This window comes from Diceros bicornis, chromosome 33 (genome assembly GCF_020826845.1).
Source record: "Diceros bicornis minor isolate mBicDic1 chromosome 33, mDicBic1.mat.cur, whole genome shotgun sequence".
NCBI classification, from domain to species: domain Eukaryota; kingdom Metazoa; phylum Chordata; class Mammalia; order Perissodactyla; family Rhinocerotidae; genus Diceros; species Diceros bicornis.
Window position 1 is genome coordinate 19,293,082 of NC_080772.1, and position 17,986 is coordinate 19,311,067.

The window sequence follows — 17,986 nt, forward strand, 5'->3', positions numbered from 1 at the left end:
AGTTACATTTCATCTGGGTAGAGATGTGGTGTTGTGTCCATAAGCCCCATTTCCTTAATGGCCTCCCAGCTCCATTTTAGAAGCCTTGACGTATGTTACTTCATTTTGTTATCATTTTCCGCACCTTGAGCTCAGGACACATCCACCAAACTCTAAGATTCCATGGAAGAGTTGAAAAACTTAGTTTTTATATTCCCCTTGTATTCATTCTGTATCCTTTAGTTGCTTTTGTTGGTGTTGTTTGGTTGGTTGGTTGGTTTTGGGTTTCTATTTTCTCAATTCTTGATCCTGATTCTTCCCTTCCAAGTCTGCAGGGTGTACCAATATGCTCTCTGGAGCTAAAAAAAAAGGAGTGAGAGAGAGAAGAAAAAACTGGAGATCACTGTTTGATTTTCACAGAGAGAAGTTAATTCTTGCTCTCCTCTTTGTAAGCCCTTCTTTCATAGCTTTATAACCACCCAACTTCTGTGTAATGAAAGATCAAGATTTTTAGTGTATGTTTTTTAAAATAGATTTTGAACTTGTACAGAAGCTTCATCCAATCCGTAGATGTAGTATTGTGCAAGAGGGTAGACTTTGGAGATAGGCAGACCTAGATGTGAATTTCAGTTCTCCTACTTATTATTTAGCATTGCAAGTCACTTAACCTCTCAGTTTCTTCATATATAAAGTAGAGATAACAATATCTATCTTACAGTTTACAATTAGATAATGTAGGTAAAAATGTCTTGCCTATATTAAAGACAGTGAATAATACCTTTTAAAATTATTTTCTTCCCAAATAAAATTATTACTTATAAGGTCATTTTTTGTTAACATTTCTTGTCATTTAATGCAAAGATGTTGCATCTTAAATAGAATGATCTTGTTTTTCCTTTTGACTATAAAAGACTATCTACTTGCTGTCACATTCTTCTTTAAGTTGATTCATCATTGCCTATAAGTATCAAAATGTATCAGCAATAAAATTGCCTCAATTTACATTATTAGTGCCAATCTCTATAGATATTATACTAAACAAAAGTAAATACTTTACAACTAACTCAGCTACTGAATTGTTACTAGTTCTAGATCTACTAGATCTACTAGTTACTAGATCTTTGAACCATATGATCAGGTACAAGTTTTGTTTAGTGAATACATATTTTCTTTTGTGTTTAATAATTTTAGATGAATCAGTGAATAAAATGAATATAGGAAATGAGTATAAAATTATTGGAATTCCAACCTGTGTAAAAACTTCACAAACTACTGTCTGTATAGAGGCAAATAACATCACTTTTTGCAATCCAAAAGGTAAGGAAAATGTTAGTATCATATATTAATAAATATTTAAATTTAAATCCATTTATTCAGGAAAAAAGTATTGGCTGCCTATGTGCTGGGCACTCTTCTAAGCACTAAGGATACAATTGTGATCAGGACAGTCAAGGTTCCTGCTCTTAAATCGTATGGTAGACAGTCAGTAAACCTGTAAACTAATCAATAAGACAATTTCAGATAATAAATGCTACAAGGGAAATAAAATGAGATAATGTAGATTGTTGGCCACAGAAAGGACTCCTTTCTTTTGGTTAAACCTTATTTTGATTTTTTAATAATTAGCGATGAGAAAAACGTTTCAGGATGCCAAGAGTAGGAGATTAGTCAAAAGGTTTTTCTACCCTACCCTTTATTTTCTAGCTAATGCAATGCTAAGTAACTATTGTGGTCTGAGAAAGAGGGCCTAATAAAATATCATCATTTTCCTCATCAGAGTTCTAAACCAATTAAGAAATAAGACAAAAGAGAACGGCAGATGAGGACCAAAATATCACCTTTATTACCAATAATTTCCTTTAACAATTCCAACATAATTAAGCATTAAGTAAACAAAAGTGGAGAGCAGACCTACTCTTTTAACTTGGCGCACACATATCTAAATGTAGGAAAGGCTAGTTAAATGTTGAATAGAGTTAGATTTATTGGAATCCCTCGATAACCGTATGCAATAATAGAGGCCCAACTTGAATTTAAATGCAAGTGGATTCTGGATATCTCTGCTTATCTTGAAGAGAAAAGCTTCTTGAAAGAATAAAAATGTTGAAGAAAGAAAGCACTAATGGACACTAGATATTTTAATGATCTTTTAAATATTTTTTTGCTGTGAAGTGTTTCAAGATTTATTGATTTGATAGCAGAACATGACTTATATGTTGGTAGAGAAGTGTGCTTTCTCATGCTGATCTCCAGAATTAGGCAAATTTAACCACCCGAATGTGGCAAGAGCTACACTAAGGTAGCCTCCCTTGGTCCAGGGGCATGGATGCCTAGAGAAATCATTACTTTATGATGGCAGCCAAAGAGGAAGGAGAACGGGACTGAGTTATATATGCACAGCTATTCCTCCCAAACTGACCAGTTGGATTAAATCACTCATTGCTTTCAGGAGTTGGACAGTGAGGGAGTGGAGACGATCTAGAACTTTACGGTATAGTACAGTATAGTGCTTTCAAAGTAGTAGAGTATAAATCTTCTCTTTTAACAGCAACATTCAAATATTTCCCATTCTGCGTTTAGCCCTCACTAAAGGTGACATTATTTCAAACATAGGAAGCACTGCAAACACTGCAATACAGGTGCCCCATGATCTGACTTTGCTCACATAGTTCTTAAAAGGAGAAGAATGAAGGATTTGCTTGCAACCCACAGCCAATCTGTGTGGACACACTGGGTGACTGCTTCCTTTTATTACATCCCCTGGGATAGAAATGATAGACCGGAGTGATGTCTAATCATAATTTAATATCATTATAAGAATCTGAGTATGGCATCATTAAAAGAACTGCAATTTGATAATATTTTAGATTAATGGAATTAGATATCTATAATGTTATTTTCTTCTTTTAAAACCCTTTTTAATATATGTGTTAATATTTACTTTCAGTTCCTTCAGGAATTAGCGACCATTTCAGGCGTCTCCTCTCTTTGACTTCCGGTTCATGCTGGAAATTTACAGCAATACTTGCCAATATTTTTGCATCACAGATTGTTCCTCCTGGGACTTACAATTTGCTCAAGCTCTGTTTGCTGATGAGTCTAGTACAGACAAGTGACCGTAATAAGGAACTGGAAGATTGCCTGGATATTTTAATTATAACAAGTGATACTCTACTTGTAGACAGGTAAAATATGTGACATGAATTTTTCAAATTTATAAGTTGGTCACACAGATTTGCATAAATCCTTTCCATGATCATTATTACAAGACAAATATTTAGAATTTATCTGAGCAGTGTAAATATTTAAATAAACTTTTATCAATGAAGTTCAAAACTTTTAAAACATGAATCGAGAAATGGAATATTTGCTTTCAATATTTTGAGAATCTAACCACTCAAAGTTTCAGCCTATTTCCCCACTCAGACCTTCATGAATAAATGCATCCTTCACAGGCTTCCTTTTCTCCCATTCCATGGCTCAGTGTTCTGCTTTTGTATTTTGTTTTTGTTTTAAGATAATCTGCCTCTTCAGAGCCAACAAGCTATTTTCTTATTTTTCTTCAAGATTCCATTCAATAAGACTGATTCAGATAAGGCTGTCACAAGTGCCAAAATTACTATTTTGGGGGTATCACCCTAAACTTGGAATAAGCCTCTACTCAGCATTTTCGGGTTTCCCTCTAGCAAGTACCCTTTCTAAAAAGTTACTTAAATGTTCATAAAGCTAGGAATAAGCTTCTTATATTAATATCTTATATGCAATTGTAAAGCAAAAATAAATTTATAGAATGAATTTAAAATTAAAAAATAAAATTCAAATTAACTTTAACTTAATTGGACAGATGATGCTTTGCTAAAATGAAATTGCAATGTAAATATGGTGCTAACTGCTACAGCTTACACCAATTTACTCTTCCACTAATGAGCATGAGAGTATTTGTTTCCTCATAGTCTCACCAACACTGGGTATTATTAGACTTTTAAATTTTGCCAACTGATGGGTAGAAAATGGTATTTTATTTTAATATGCATTTCTTCAATTGGAAGTAAGTTTTAGCATCATTTAGAGCTTGTTAAACACTTTTATAATTTTTCTATAAACTTCTTTGACCACTGTCCATTTTTCTATTAAGTTGTTTCTTTCTTTCTTTTTTTTTTTTGTGAGGAAGATCAGCCCTGAGCTAATATCCATGCCAATCCTCCTCTTTTTGCTGAGGCAGACCGGCTCTGAGCTAACATCTATTGCCAATCCTCCTCCTTTTTTTTTCCCCAAAGCCCCAGTAGATAGTTGTATGTCATGGTTGCGCATCCTTCTAGTTGCTGTATGTGGGATGCGGCCTCAGCATGGCTGGAGAAGCGGTGCATCTGTGCGCGCCCGGGATCCGAACCCCGGGCCGCCGGTAGTGGAGCGTGTGCACTTAACTGCTAAGCCACGGGGCCGGCCCAAGTTGTTTATTTCTTATTGATTTGTGATACCTCTTGTAAATTAAGGCCTTTGTCTCTTTTCTTGTTTGTCACTAACCTTTGAATTTTCCTATGATATTTGGGGCTGTTTGATAGATTTGGTTTTTTGTTTTGTTTTCTTTTTTAGGTAAAATTTATATATAGTGAAATAAGCAGATCTTAAGTATACAGTTTGATGAATTTTGGCAAATGTATACACTCCTATTAGAGCCACCACCACAATAAAATATAGAACATTTCCAATACCCCAGAAAATGCCTTCATTCCCTCTTCTAATCAATTTCTGTCTCCACAGGTGATTTCTGTCACAATAGGTTAATTTTCCTGTTCTTGAACTTCATATTAGTAGAATCATACGGTACATACTCTTTTAGGTCTGGTCTTTTTGGTTCAACATGTTTTTGAGATTGATCCAGTTACGTGTATCAGTAGTTCATTGTTTTTATTGATGAGTAGTAGTCCATTATATGAATATACCGGAATTTGTTTATCCAGTCTCCTAGTGAGGGACATTTAGGTTTTACAGATTTTGAGTATTATAGATAAAGCTGCTGTAAACATTCTTGTACAAGTCTTTTTGTGGACACGTGTTTTTGTTATCTTGGATAAACACCTAGGAGTGGAATTTCCATGTCATAATGTAGATATATATTTAACTTTATAAGAAACTGCCGGTTTTCAAAAGTGGTTGTGCCATTTTACATTCCTACCAACAATGTAAGGTTCTAGTTGTTTCTGGCCTTACCAACATCTGATGTTGTCAGTCTTTCTCAATTTAGCCATTCTAGTGCATGTGAAATGGTATCTCATTATGGTTCTAATTTGCATTTCCCTGATGACTACTGATTTGAGCTCTTTTTCATATGCTTATTGGCTACTCATATATCTTCTTTATGAAGTATCTGTTCAAGTCTTTTGCTCACGTTTAAATGGGTTTGTTCTGGATGCATGTCCTTTGTCACACATATGGATCATGAAATTTTTCTCCCACTCTAAAGTTTGTATTTCTTTTTTTTTTGAAGATATTTTTGATGAGCAGACTTTTTAGTTTTGATGAAGTCTAATTTATTATTGTCTTTTATGTTTAGTGTTTTCTGGGTTCTGTTTGAGAGATTTTTGCCTACCCCAAGGTCATGAAGATATTCTTTTATGTTTTCTTCTAGAAGCATTATAATTTTAGCTTTTACATTAGGTCTGTAATCTATCGCAAGTTAATTTTTGTGTATGGTGTGAGGTAAGAGTCAAGGTTAATGTTTTTCCTATGCATTTATCCAATTTTTCCATACTGTTTATTGAAAAGACTTTCCTTTCCCCATTGAATTGCTTTAGTACCATTGTTGAAAATCAACTGAACTAGGTATAAACTAGGTATAAAATTGAACTGGGTATAAATCTATTTGAACTCTCTTTTCTGTTATTTTGACCTATTTGTCTATAATCATGCCAATACGACTCATCCTTGATTATTATAGCACCGTGTTAAGTTTTGAATCAGGTGATGCAAATTTATTCTTTGTTTCCAAGATTTTTTTTACTATTATAGGTCATTTGAATTTTTGATTAAGTTTAGAATCCGTATGTTAATACCAACCTCCCCCTATCCCCCCAAAAAAGCCTTTAAGGACTTTGAATTGGAACTGCATTTAACGTTATAAATCACTCTGAGGAAGGATTTGCATCTTAACAATGTTGAGTCTTCCAATCTGTGAATATGGTGTATATCTCCATTTATTTAAATATTCTGTAATTTCTTTCAGCAATGTTTTGTAAAGGTCATGCACATATTTTAAGTTGCTTTCTAAGTATTTGATGCTGTTAAAAATGGTAATATTTTATTAATTTCATTTTTCAAATATATACAAATACAATTGATTTTTGTATTTTGACTTGTATTCTGTGACCTTGTGTCAGTATGTTTTAAAATTCCTCAGCTGATTCCAATGTGTAGCCAAGTTTGAGGCCCATCGTTCTATATAACTAGGTTCTCACCCTGCCTGCACATTAGAATCACCTGGGAGAATTTAAAAAAAAATTTATGACTGTGGCCCACCCTAGAGATTCTAATTTACATGACTTGGGGTGGGGCTTGGCATTGGAATTTTTAAAAACTCCCCAGGTGATTTTAATGTGAGCTAGGGTTAAAATCCACTGCTCTTTTTAAATGTCACTCCCCCATTTTATATATCTTCAAACTAACATCCAAATTCCTTAGAAGGGCACATACTCTAGACATTTTATAGTATCTCCCTATCCACATTTAAAGGATACTGCTTCACCCTCTTTTGCACTGCATATTTATGTCTGCTCATCATAGTTGATTGCACCAGCAAGGTATGATTTTTGTGGCAAGGATTCGAAAGCTAAGTTAACATAAACATATTCCTTTCTCAGAATTTAAATTTGAGAAAGGAAGAGGCCAAGGCAATTACCAAAGAGATTGGAAAGCAAAAGGATATATATCAAGAGTTACCCTGATACCTAGGCAGCAGGGATAGTCATGATGGGCAAGTCTAAATGCAAAAATTCTGAATAAACAAAACAAAGCAATCCATAAAAAGAAGGAGGCCCTGGGCCGGCCCTGTGGCTTAGCGCTCTGCTTAAGCACGGTTAAGTGCACGTGCTCCGCTACTGGCGGCCCGGGTTCGGATCCCGGGTGCACACGGATGCACCGCTTCTCCGGCCATGCTGAGGCCGTGTCCCACATACAGCAACTAGAAGGATGTGCATCTATGACATACAACTATCTACTGGGTCTTTGGGGAAGAAAAAGGAGGAGGATTGGCAATAGATGTTAGCTCAGAGCCGGTCTTTCTCAGCAAAAACAAGAGGATTAGCATGGATGTTAGCTCAGGGCTGATCTTCCTCACAAAAAAAAAAAGAAGAAGAAGAACGCGGCTCAGTTCAAGTGTCCTTTCTCTGTAGCTTTCTCTGGCTTCCTTCCAGGAAGAAATAATACTCTTTTAACAGATATTCTCATGACATTATTTTAGTACTTATCACATTGTGTTTTAGTTTTTTTTGTTTATGTCTCTCTTTCTAAGCTGTGAGCTTTCCAAGTTAAGGACCAAGTCTCATATATGTTTTTATCCCTAGCATAGGTGCTCAGTAAACATTGAATCAAATTAGATTTATTTGTGTAGCTGTTACACATTATGACTTTGGAAAATCAAATATTAAATAATAGTAAGAATAATTTATTTTTTCTCTAGGCTTTTGAATTTTAGTATAAACCTTGTGCCCCGTGGTATACATCATCCAGTCTCTACTGAAATTTTTCCTACTCTATCCAGGAATAAGTATGGAACTGGAGCAGTTAGCATTCAAGCTGGCAGTGCTTTGCTGGCTAAAGGTGGTATCTGCTTTATAGGAGACTTGGCTTCATACAAAAAAGATAAACTTGAACAGCTTCAATCAGGTAAACAATGTTTTTTTCAAGTTAATTTTCACCTATTTAACTTATAGTCTCATCAGTGTCAAGGAGCTACTTAAGTTAAGATGGTATTGTAAACATTTTAGGAATTGAGAAATTATATTAAATCACATTTCTCATTTTACCTATATAAATCAAAACAGAGGAATTTTTTTCTTTTTTTTTTCCTTTGGTGAGGAAGATTGGCCTTGAGCTAACACTCTATGCCAATCTTCCTCTTTTTGCTGAGGAAGATTGGCCCTGGGCTAACATCCGTGCCCATCTTCCTCTACTTTATATGGGACACTGCCACAGCATGGCTTGACAAGCGGTGCATTGGTGCGCACCTGGGATCCGAACCTGCGAACCCTGGGCTGCCAAAGTGGAGCACATGCACTTAACCGCTACACCACCAGGCCAGCCCCTTAAAACAGAGGAATTTAATGTGCAAATGCACTGTTTTAGCCTTTGCTTTTAGTCATGCTAACACATGAGTTTGTATTGGGCCAGATTTATTTCCTTTTCTTGTCTTATTGCATTTGCTAGGACTTCCAATATGTTGTTGAAAAGCGGTGATGAGGAGGGATATCCCTGTCTTGTTCTTGTTCTTGATCTTAGCAGGAAAGCTTCGAGTTTCTCATCATTAAGTATGGTGTCAGCTGTAGGTTTTTTGTAGATGTTCTTTTTCAAGTTGAAGGAATTCCCTCTATTCCTAATTTACTGAGTTTTTAAAATAATGAATGGGTGTTAGATTTTATGAAATGCTTTTTCTGTATCTATTGATATGATACTGTGATTTTTTTTCTGCAGCCTGTGGAAATTATGGACTACATTAATTGATTTTCAAATATTGAACCAGTTTTGCATACCAAAAATAAATCCCATCTAGCTGTAGTGTGTAATTCTTTTTATACACTGTTGGACTCAATTTGCTAATATTTTGTTCAGTATTTTTGCATCTATGTTCATGAGAGATATTGGTCTGTAGTTTTCTTTTCTTGTAATGTCTTTGTCTGGTTTTGGTATTAGAGTAATGCTAGTTGGGCCACATTCATAACTAACAAGGATATGGACAGATATGGACTGGGCAAAGAGCAGTCAGGGCCTTGCATTCTTGGCATACCAGCAAGAATGTGCAGCAATGCTCAGGGCACCTAGCGTATTGCCTCTCCCTGCAAGAGAATGCAGACCCACAGTAATATGGTAAATTGATTTTTGACCATAGCACCAAAGCAAGTAAATGGGGAAAGGAAAGTTTTTTCAGCAAGTGATGGTGGAACATTTGGCTATGTATTTGGAAAAAAATTAATATTGGCTCATACCTCACAGGTATACATAATAATTAATTAAAGATGGGTCATAAACCTAAATGTAAAAACTAAAACTTAGAGCTGCTAGAAGAAAACAGAGGAGAATATCTTTACAACCTTAGAGTAGGTGATTTCTTAGACAGAACCCAGAAAGCAATAAACAGAAAATAATTGATAAATTGGACTTCATCAAAACTAAAAAGTTACACATGTTAAAAGGCCCTATTTAAAAAGTGAATAGGCAAGCAAAGAAAAAGAAAATAATTACAATACATATATCTGACATAGGACATATACCTAGAACGTAGAAACAGTTCTTACAAGTCAATAATTTAAAAAACAAAGAACCCTGCAAAAAATGAGCAAAAGACTTGACTAGTGACTTCACAGAGGAAGATATACAAAATGACTGATAAGCACATGAAAGAGTCCTCAATATCATTATCAGGGAAATGAAAATAAAAACCACGAGATACCAATACTCACATACCAGCAGGGCCTGATTTATGGGCATGGAACAAGTACAGTTGCACAGAGGCCCTCCTCCTCCTAAAAGAGCCTGGCACTTGGTTAAAACTCTACTGTCACCATCTTCAAATATTTAATAACTTTATCTCTGAACTTATGTTTTGTAAGGAGTTCCAGTGAGACAGTGAAGCTTGCACGTGAGCAGAGGAGATACCTGCATGCTTGTGTCTACTGTACCTTGCAGCCATATTTCATGTAACATTTATGGTCACTATATGGCTTCTGTAACACACTTAATTTGTAATCAATTTGATTCTTGCTGAACTCTTGTGCATTGTGAATATACTGCAATTCAGTGCTCATGTTCCATATCAAAACATCTTCAGTTGAGTAAGAGGAGGAGCTAATAGGCCCAAGCCACGCTTTCCATTCAAATCAGACTTGCTATCATGTAGAAAGAAGGCAGTGGCATTCTAAGAAACACAAATAACCAAGGAACCCCATCATATCTTTTCTTACTGGGTTACTTCCCTGTGTTTGCCAACCACTTACACTGAAAATGATGATATAGGAGGAAAGGGAAAAAGAGGGCACCCCATAGTTCCTTTTCCTTTCAGTCCTTCTTTGCTCATCAGTAGGCTGAAAGTAGACAGTGTTGGTGAAATTGTGCATATCAAGAAATAAAATAAAAACAGTTTTGTGCAGCATTTCCACTATTCTAGTAAGAACAAAATACATATGTATGTGCTTAGCTACAAATTACTAGCGATTTTGCATATGAGTTAAATGCTCATATATTTGTATTTAAGACTGGTATTGTACAATATAAAGATAAATTATAAAATCCATGCCAATAAGTAAAATTTTAGATTTTAGAATGCCAGTTACATCTATTACATTTTTTGGTAACAGCTTTATTGAAATATAATTTGCATACCATATAATTCACCCACTTAAAGTGTAGAATTTAGTGGTTTTTAGACTATTCACAGAGTTGTACAACAGTCACCACTATCTACTTTCAGAACATTTTCATCACCCCAAAAGGAAAAACCATACTCATTAGCAGTCACCCTCTAACCCTACCTCCCCACAGTCCCTGGCAATCTAATCTGCTTTCTGTCTCTATGGATTTGCCTATTCTAGACATTTTATATAAAGGGAATCATGCAATATGTGGTCTTTTGTGCCTGGCTTCTTTCACTTAGCATAATGTTTTTGACGTTCATCCATGTTGTAGCATGCATTCATTTTGTGTGTGTGTGTGTGTGTGTGTGTGTGTGTGTGTGTGTGAGGAAGATTAGCCCTGAGCTAACATCTGTTGCCAATCCTCCTCTTTTTTGCCAAGGAAGATTGACCCTGGGCTAACATCTGTGCCCATCTTCCTCTACTTTATTATTATTATTTTTTTTAATTTTTGGTTTATTGCAGTAATATTGGTTTATGACATTGTAAAAATTTCAGGTGTACATCATTGTCTTCCTCTACTTTATATGGGATGCTGCCACAGCATGGCTTGACGAGCAGTGCCTCGGTCCGTGCCCGAGATCCAAACCTGCGAACCCTGGGCCGCCAAAGCAGAGCGTGCAAACTTAACCACTATGCCACCAGGCCGGCCCCACTTCATTCATTTTTTTTTTAAATTCTGATAAAATACACATAACATAAAATGTACCACTTGAATCATTTTTAATTTACAACTTAGTGGCATTAAGTACATTCACAATGTGGTGCAACCATGATCACTATCCATTTCCAGAACTTTTTCATAATCCCTAACAGAAACTCTATACCCATAAAACAATAAGTCCCTAGTCCCCCCTACCTTCAGCCCCTAGTAACCTCTATTCTACTTTTGGTCTCTATGAATTTGCCTATTCATAGAATCTCATTCCTTTTTATTGCTGAGTAATATTCCATTGTATGTATATACCACTTTAAAAAAGATTCATTCATCTGTTGATAGACACTTGCGCTATTTATACCTTTTGGCTATTGTGAATAATGTTGCTATGAACATTGTTGTACAAGTATCTGAGTCCCTGCTTTCAACTCTTTTGGGTATATACCTAGAATTAGAATTGCTGGATCATATGGTAATTCTGTGTTTAACCTTGTGAGGAACCACCAAACTGTTTTCTGTAGTGGCTGCACCATTTTACATTCTCACCAATAATGCATGAGGGTTCTAATTTCTCCACATTGCCCCTATTACATTTTATAAGTAATAAAATAGTTTTTAAAGGGAAAAGGTTTATATATTAGTAGTTTTAACAGCAGTTTTTCTCCTAATTTTTGAATAAAAGGCCTAGATTTTATTTTTACACTGGGCTCCACAAATTATGTAGCTGGCCTTGGCTGCAAAAATGACTAAAATTAAAAATATTGACAACAACAAATGTTGCCAAGGATGCGGAGAAACTGGAATTCTCATATATTGTTGATGAGAGTATAAAATAGTACAACTGTTTGCAAACTGCTCTGGCAGTTTATATAGAGTTAAATATATGTTTAACGTATGACCCAAGAGAAAGATAAACATGTACACAAAAGACTCTGTTATCGTGAATGAAGAGAAGACTAATTTGAGAAATACTTGGAAAATAGAGTCCTAGTAATAGGACTGAATCCATAGATTAAATGGATATAAGGGGTGAAGGAAGGATAGAAAGGAGAATAGGATGTTTCCACATTTTTTTGTTTTGGTTTTAAGTGGGTGGATGGTGATACCCCTAATTGTGAGTAATGCACACAGAGCCATTTGAGGAGGAGAAATGATGAATTTGGTTTTGAACATGTTAAATTTGAGATATATTTTTGCCCAGTCCTTGTAGTTCATATTTTCTCTCAATCTATTCCTCTTTCACTCCCATATAGAGGCCCGCTTTTTATTATTTTTTTCCGCATAAAAGAACATGGCTTAATTTCAGTCTTTCTTGTAAGCCTGCACTATAAGACCAGTCTCCTAACCATCTGCCTATTCCACCCAAACACTGACCACAATTCCGGCTACATGCTTTGGGCCACTGGTTCTCATTAAGTAATGGGGCACATAAACAGTCAAATATTTTTATTGCCTTGTTCTTTTTATGGCAGATACTCTAATTTAGCCATATCTTACAAAACAATCAAATTTACTTTTGTCTTTACTATCCAAAGTTTAGACAGTAAAATTCTATATAATGATGTTTGTTACTAATTTGTAGATTTATAGACCAAAATGAACTTAAATAACAAACGGTTAATGTCTTCTGACTTAGTTGTGGAAAGCAGAAGCATCACAGTATACATCCCAGGAAAGAAGTTTGGGGATGATAGTGATCAACAAATGACGTTTCCAGTTCAGTGCAGTTTTTGGTCTTTTGTTGATATGGATTCATCTTCAAGGAGAAATACACAGAAAATCAATGCTCTTATTGGTCAGATGGTAAAGTATATGTATATTTTGTTGTTAGAATGTTGTTCGGGAAATTTAGTCACAGATTTTAACTTTAATGTTTTTGTTGTTTTTAATGTTTTGTTATTAACCCATTTCTATACTAATCAGGTACTAGAACTAAATAATTACACAGTTGTTTGAAAATTTTTGTGTTTTTCAGTCATGCAAAGCAGATGTCTGCTCACTAGAAACTATTATTTAAATAGGTAGTGGGGGAGGCTTTAATGAATAATGTGTTAGAAAATACTCAATAAAGAGCATTTTAATTTTTTAATTTTTTTATTATTATTTTTTAAAGATTTTATTTATTTATTTCCCCCCCCCCCCAAAGCCCCAGTAGATAGTTGTATGTCATAGCTGCACATCCTTCTAGTTGCTGTATGCGGGACACAGCCTCAGCATGGCCGGAGAAGCAGTGCGTCGGTGCGCGCCCGGAATCCGAACCCGGGCCGCCAGCAGCGGAGCGCGAGCACTTAACCGCCAAGCCACGGGGCCAGCCCCTTAATTTTTTTATTAAAAAAAATTTTTTTTATTGAGGTCACACTGTTGTATAATGTTATATAAATTTCAGCTGTACATCATTATATTTTGACTTCTGTATAGACTGCATCGTATTCACCACCAAAAGTCTAGTTGCTCTCTGTCACCATATACATGCCGCTTTACCCTTTTCGAACTCCTGCCACCCTTTCCCCTCACCAATCTGTTCTCTGTATCTGTGTGTTTGTTTATCTTATACATATGAATGAAGTCATACGGTAATTGTCTTTCTCTGTCTGATTTACTTTGCTTAGCATAATACCCTTAAGATCCATCCACATTGTTGGAAATGGCAAGATTTCATCTTTTTTTTTATGACTGAGTAATATTCCATTGTATATAAATATACCACATCTTGTTTATCCATTCATTCATTGATGGGCACTTAGGTTGCTTTCAAGTCTTATCTATTGTAAATAATGCTGCAGTGAATATAGGGGTGCATATATCTTTTTGAATTAGTGTTTTTGTGTTCTTTGGATACATACCCAGAAGTGGAATAGCTGAATCATGTGGTATTTCTATTTTTAATTTTTTGAGGAATCTCCATACTGTTTTCCATAGTGGCTGCACCAATTTACATTCCCACCAGCAGTGTGTGAGGGTTCCCTCTTCCCCACATCCTTTCCAACATTTGTTATTTCTTGTTGTTTTAATAATGGCCTTTCTGATGGGCGTGAGGTGATATCTCATTGTATTTTTGATTTGCATTTCCTTAATAATTAGTGATGTTGAACATCTTTTTTTTTAATGATGTCATAATAGTTATAACATTGTGAAATTTTAGTTGTACATTATTGTTTGTCACCATATAAATGCATCCCTGCACCCCTTGTGCTCACTGTCCACCCCCCTCACCCCCCTTCCCCCTGGTAACCACCAAACTGTTCTCTCTGTCTGTGTGTTAGTTTATCTTCCACATATGAGTGAAATCATGCAATGTTTGTCTTTCACTTTCTGGCTTATTTCGCTTAACATGGTACCCTCCAGGTCCATCTATGTTGTTGCAAATGGGATGATTTTGTCTTTCTTTATGGATGAGTGGTAGTCCATTGTATATATATACCACATCTTCTTTATCCAATCATCAGTCGAGGGACACTTGGGTTGCTTCCACTTCTTGGCTATAGTAAATAATGCTGCAGTGAACACAGGGGTGCACAGGCCTCTTAGGATTGTTGATTTCAGGTTCTTTGGATCAATACCCAGTAGTGGGATAGCTGGATCATAAGGTATTTCTATTTTTAATTTTTTGAGGAATCTCCATACTGTTTTCCGTAGAGGCTGCACCAGTTTGCATTCCCACCAGTAGTGAATGAGGGTTCCCTTTTCTCCACAACCTCTCCAACATTTGTTATTTTTTGTCTTGGTGATTATAGCCATTCTAACGAATGTAAGGTCATATCTTAGTGTTGTTTTGATTTGCATTTCCCTGATGATTAGTGATGTTGATCATCTTTTCATGTGTCTATTGGCCATCTGTGTGTCTTCCTTGGAAAAATGTCTATTTGTATCCTCTGCCCATTTTTTGATCAGGTTGTTTGTTTGTTTGTTTTTCAGCTGTATGAGTTCTCTTATATATTTTGTATATTAACCTGTTGTCAGATATGTGATTTACAAATATCTTCTCCCAATTGGTAGATTGTCTTTTAATTTTGTCGATGGTGTCCTTTGCTGTGCAGAAGCTTTTTAGTTTTTTTTTGTGTGTGAGGAAGATCAGCCCTGAGCTAACATCTGCCAATCCTCCTCTTTTTGCTGAGGAAGACTAGCCCTGGGCTAACTCTTCCTCCACTTTATATGGGACGCCACCACAGCATGGCTTGACAAGCGGTGCGTGGGTGCGTGCCTGGGATCTGAACAAGCGAACCCTGGGCTGCTACAGTGGAATGTGCGCACTTAACCGCTTGCGTCACCGGGCCGGCCCCCAGAAGCTTTTTAGTTTGATGTAGTCCTGCTTGTTTATTTTTTCATTTGTTTCCCTTGCCTGAAGAGACATGATATTCAAAGAGATACCGCTAAGACCAATGTCAAACAGTGTACTGCCTATGTTTTCTTCTAGAAATTTTATGGTTTCAGATCTTACATTCAAGTCTTTAATCCATTTTGAGTTAATTTTTGTGTATGATGTAAGTCAATGGTTTACTTTCATTCTTTTGCATATGGCTGTCCAGTTTTTCCAGCACCGTTTATTGAAGAGACTGTCCTTTGTCCATTGTATGTTCTTGGCTCCTTTGTCAAAAATTAGCTGTCCATAGATGTGTGGGTTTATTTCTGGGCTTTGAGTTCTTTTTTTAATAATTTTTATTTATTTATTTATTTTTCCCCAAAGCCCCAGTAGATAGTTGTATGTCATAGTTGCACATCCTTCTAGTTGCTGTATGTGGGACACGGCCTCAGCATGGCCGGAGAAGCGGTGCGTCAGTGCGTGCCCGGGATCCAAACCCGGGCCACCAGCAGCGGAGTGCGCACCGCTAAGCCATGGGGCCAGCCTGGGGCTTTGAGTTCTGTTCCATTGATCTGTGTGTCTGTTTTTCTGCCAGTACCATGCTGTTTTGATTAGTATAGCTTTGTATTATACTTTGAAATCAGGGAGTGTGATACCTCCAGCTTTGTTCTTTTTTCTCAGGATTGCTTTTGCTATTTGGGGTCTTTTGTTGTTCCATATAAATTTTAGAATTCTTTGTTCTATTTCCATGAAATATGTCATTGGGATTCTGATGAGGATTGCATTGAATCTTTAGATTGCTTTAGGTAATATGGACATTTTAGCTATGTTAATTCTTCCAATCCTTGAGCACAGAATATCTTTCCATTTCTTTATGTTGTCTTTGATTTTTTTCAACAATGTCTTATAGTTTTCAGCATAAAGGTCTTTCATCTCCTTGGTTAAATTTATTCCTCGGTATTTTTTTTGTTGTTGCAATTGTAAATGGGATTGTATTCTTGATTTCTCCTCCTACTAGTTCATTATTAGTGTGTAGAAATGCAACTGATTTTTGTATGTTGATTTTGTACCCTGCAACTTTGCTATAGTTGTTGATTATTTCTGATAGTTTTCTGGCAGATTCTTTAGGGTTTTCTATATGTAGAATCATGTCGTCTGCAAATAGTGACAGTTTTACTTCTTCCTTTCCAATTTGGATACGTTTTATTTTTCTTGCCTAATTGCTCTGGCAAGGACTTCCAATACTATGTCGAATAAGAGTGGTGAGAGTGAGCATTCTTATCTTGTTCCTGTTCTTAGAGGAATAGCTTTCAGTTTTTCATTGCTGAGTATGATGTCGGCTGTGGGTTTCTCATATATGGCCTTTATTATGTTGAGGTACTTTCCTTCTATAACCATTTTATTGAGTTTTTATCATAAATTGATGTTGAATCTTGTCAAATGCTTTCTCTGCATCTATTGAGATGATCGTGTGATTTTTATTCTTCATTTTGTTAATGTGGTGTATCACATTGATTTATTTGTGGATGTTGAACCATCCCTGCATCCCTGGAATAAATCCTACTTGCCATGGTGTAGGATCCTTATAATGTATTGTTGTATTCGATTCATGAATATTTTGTTGAGGATTTTTGCATCTATGTTCATCAGCAATATTGGTCTGTAGTTTTCCTTTTTTTGTTGTTGTCCTTGTCTGATTTTGGCATCAGGGTAATGTTGGCCTCGTAAAATGAGTTAGGAAGCATCCCATCTTCTTCAATTTTTTGGAAGAGTTTGAGAAGAATAGGTATTAAATCTTCTTTGATTGTTTGGTAGAATTCACCAGAGAAGCCATCTGGTCCTGGAATTTTGTTTTTTGGCAGGTTTTTTATTACTGTTTCAATCTCTTTGCTTGTGATTGGTCTCTTCAGATTTTCTATTTCTTCTTGATTGAGTTTTGGGAGGTTGTGTGAGTCTAAGAGTTTATCCATTTCTTCTAGGTTATCCAATTTGTTGGTATAGAGTTTTTCATAGTATTCTCTTACAATCCTTTATATTTCTGTGGTATCTGTTTTAATTTCTGATTTTATTTATTTGAGCTTCCTCTCTTTTTTCCAAGTGAGTCTAGCTAAGAGTTTGTCAATCTTGTTTTTCTTTTCAAAGAACCAGCTCTTAGTTTCATTGATCTTTTCTATTGTCTTTTTAGTCTCTATTTCATTTATTTCTGCTCTGATTTTTATTATTTCCTTCCTTCTACTACTGTTCGTTTGTTCTTTTTCTAGTTCTTTCGGGTGTAGTGTGAGATTTTTGAGATTTTTATTGTTTCTTGAGGTTGGCCTGTATTGCTATATACAACCCTCTAAGTACTGCTTTGGCTGCATCCCATAGGTTTTGGTATGTTGTATTTTCATTTTCATTTGGCTCGAGGTATTTTTTTATTTCTCCTTGATT

General features: G+C 35.8%; 1 protein-coding gene across 1 annotated transcript in view; it reads left to right on the plus strand.

Annotated features, from left to right (window-relative positions):
* MCMDC2 (minichromosome maintenance domain containing 2) overlaps nucleotides 1-17,986 on the plus strand; it is a 38,250-nt gene that overhangs the window by 5,170 nt on the left and 15,094 nt on the right. The window contains exons 7-10 of the mRNA XM_058528813.1: nucleotides 1,171-1,296; nucleotides 2,927-3,164; nucleotides 7,655-7,860; nucleotides 12,893-13,059. Coding sequence (XP_058384796.1) covers nucleotides 1,171-1,296; nucleotides 2,927-3,164; nucleotides 7,655-7,860; nucleotides 12,893-13,059 — 737 coding nt within the window. The remainder of the gene's footprint in view (nucleotides 1-1,170; nucleotides 1,297-2,926; nucleotides 3,165-7,654; nucleotides 7,861-12,892; nucleotides 13,060-17,986) is intronic.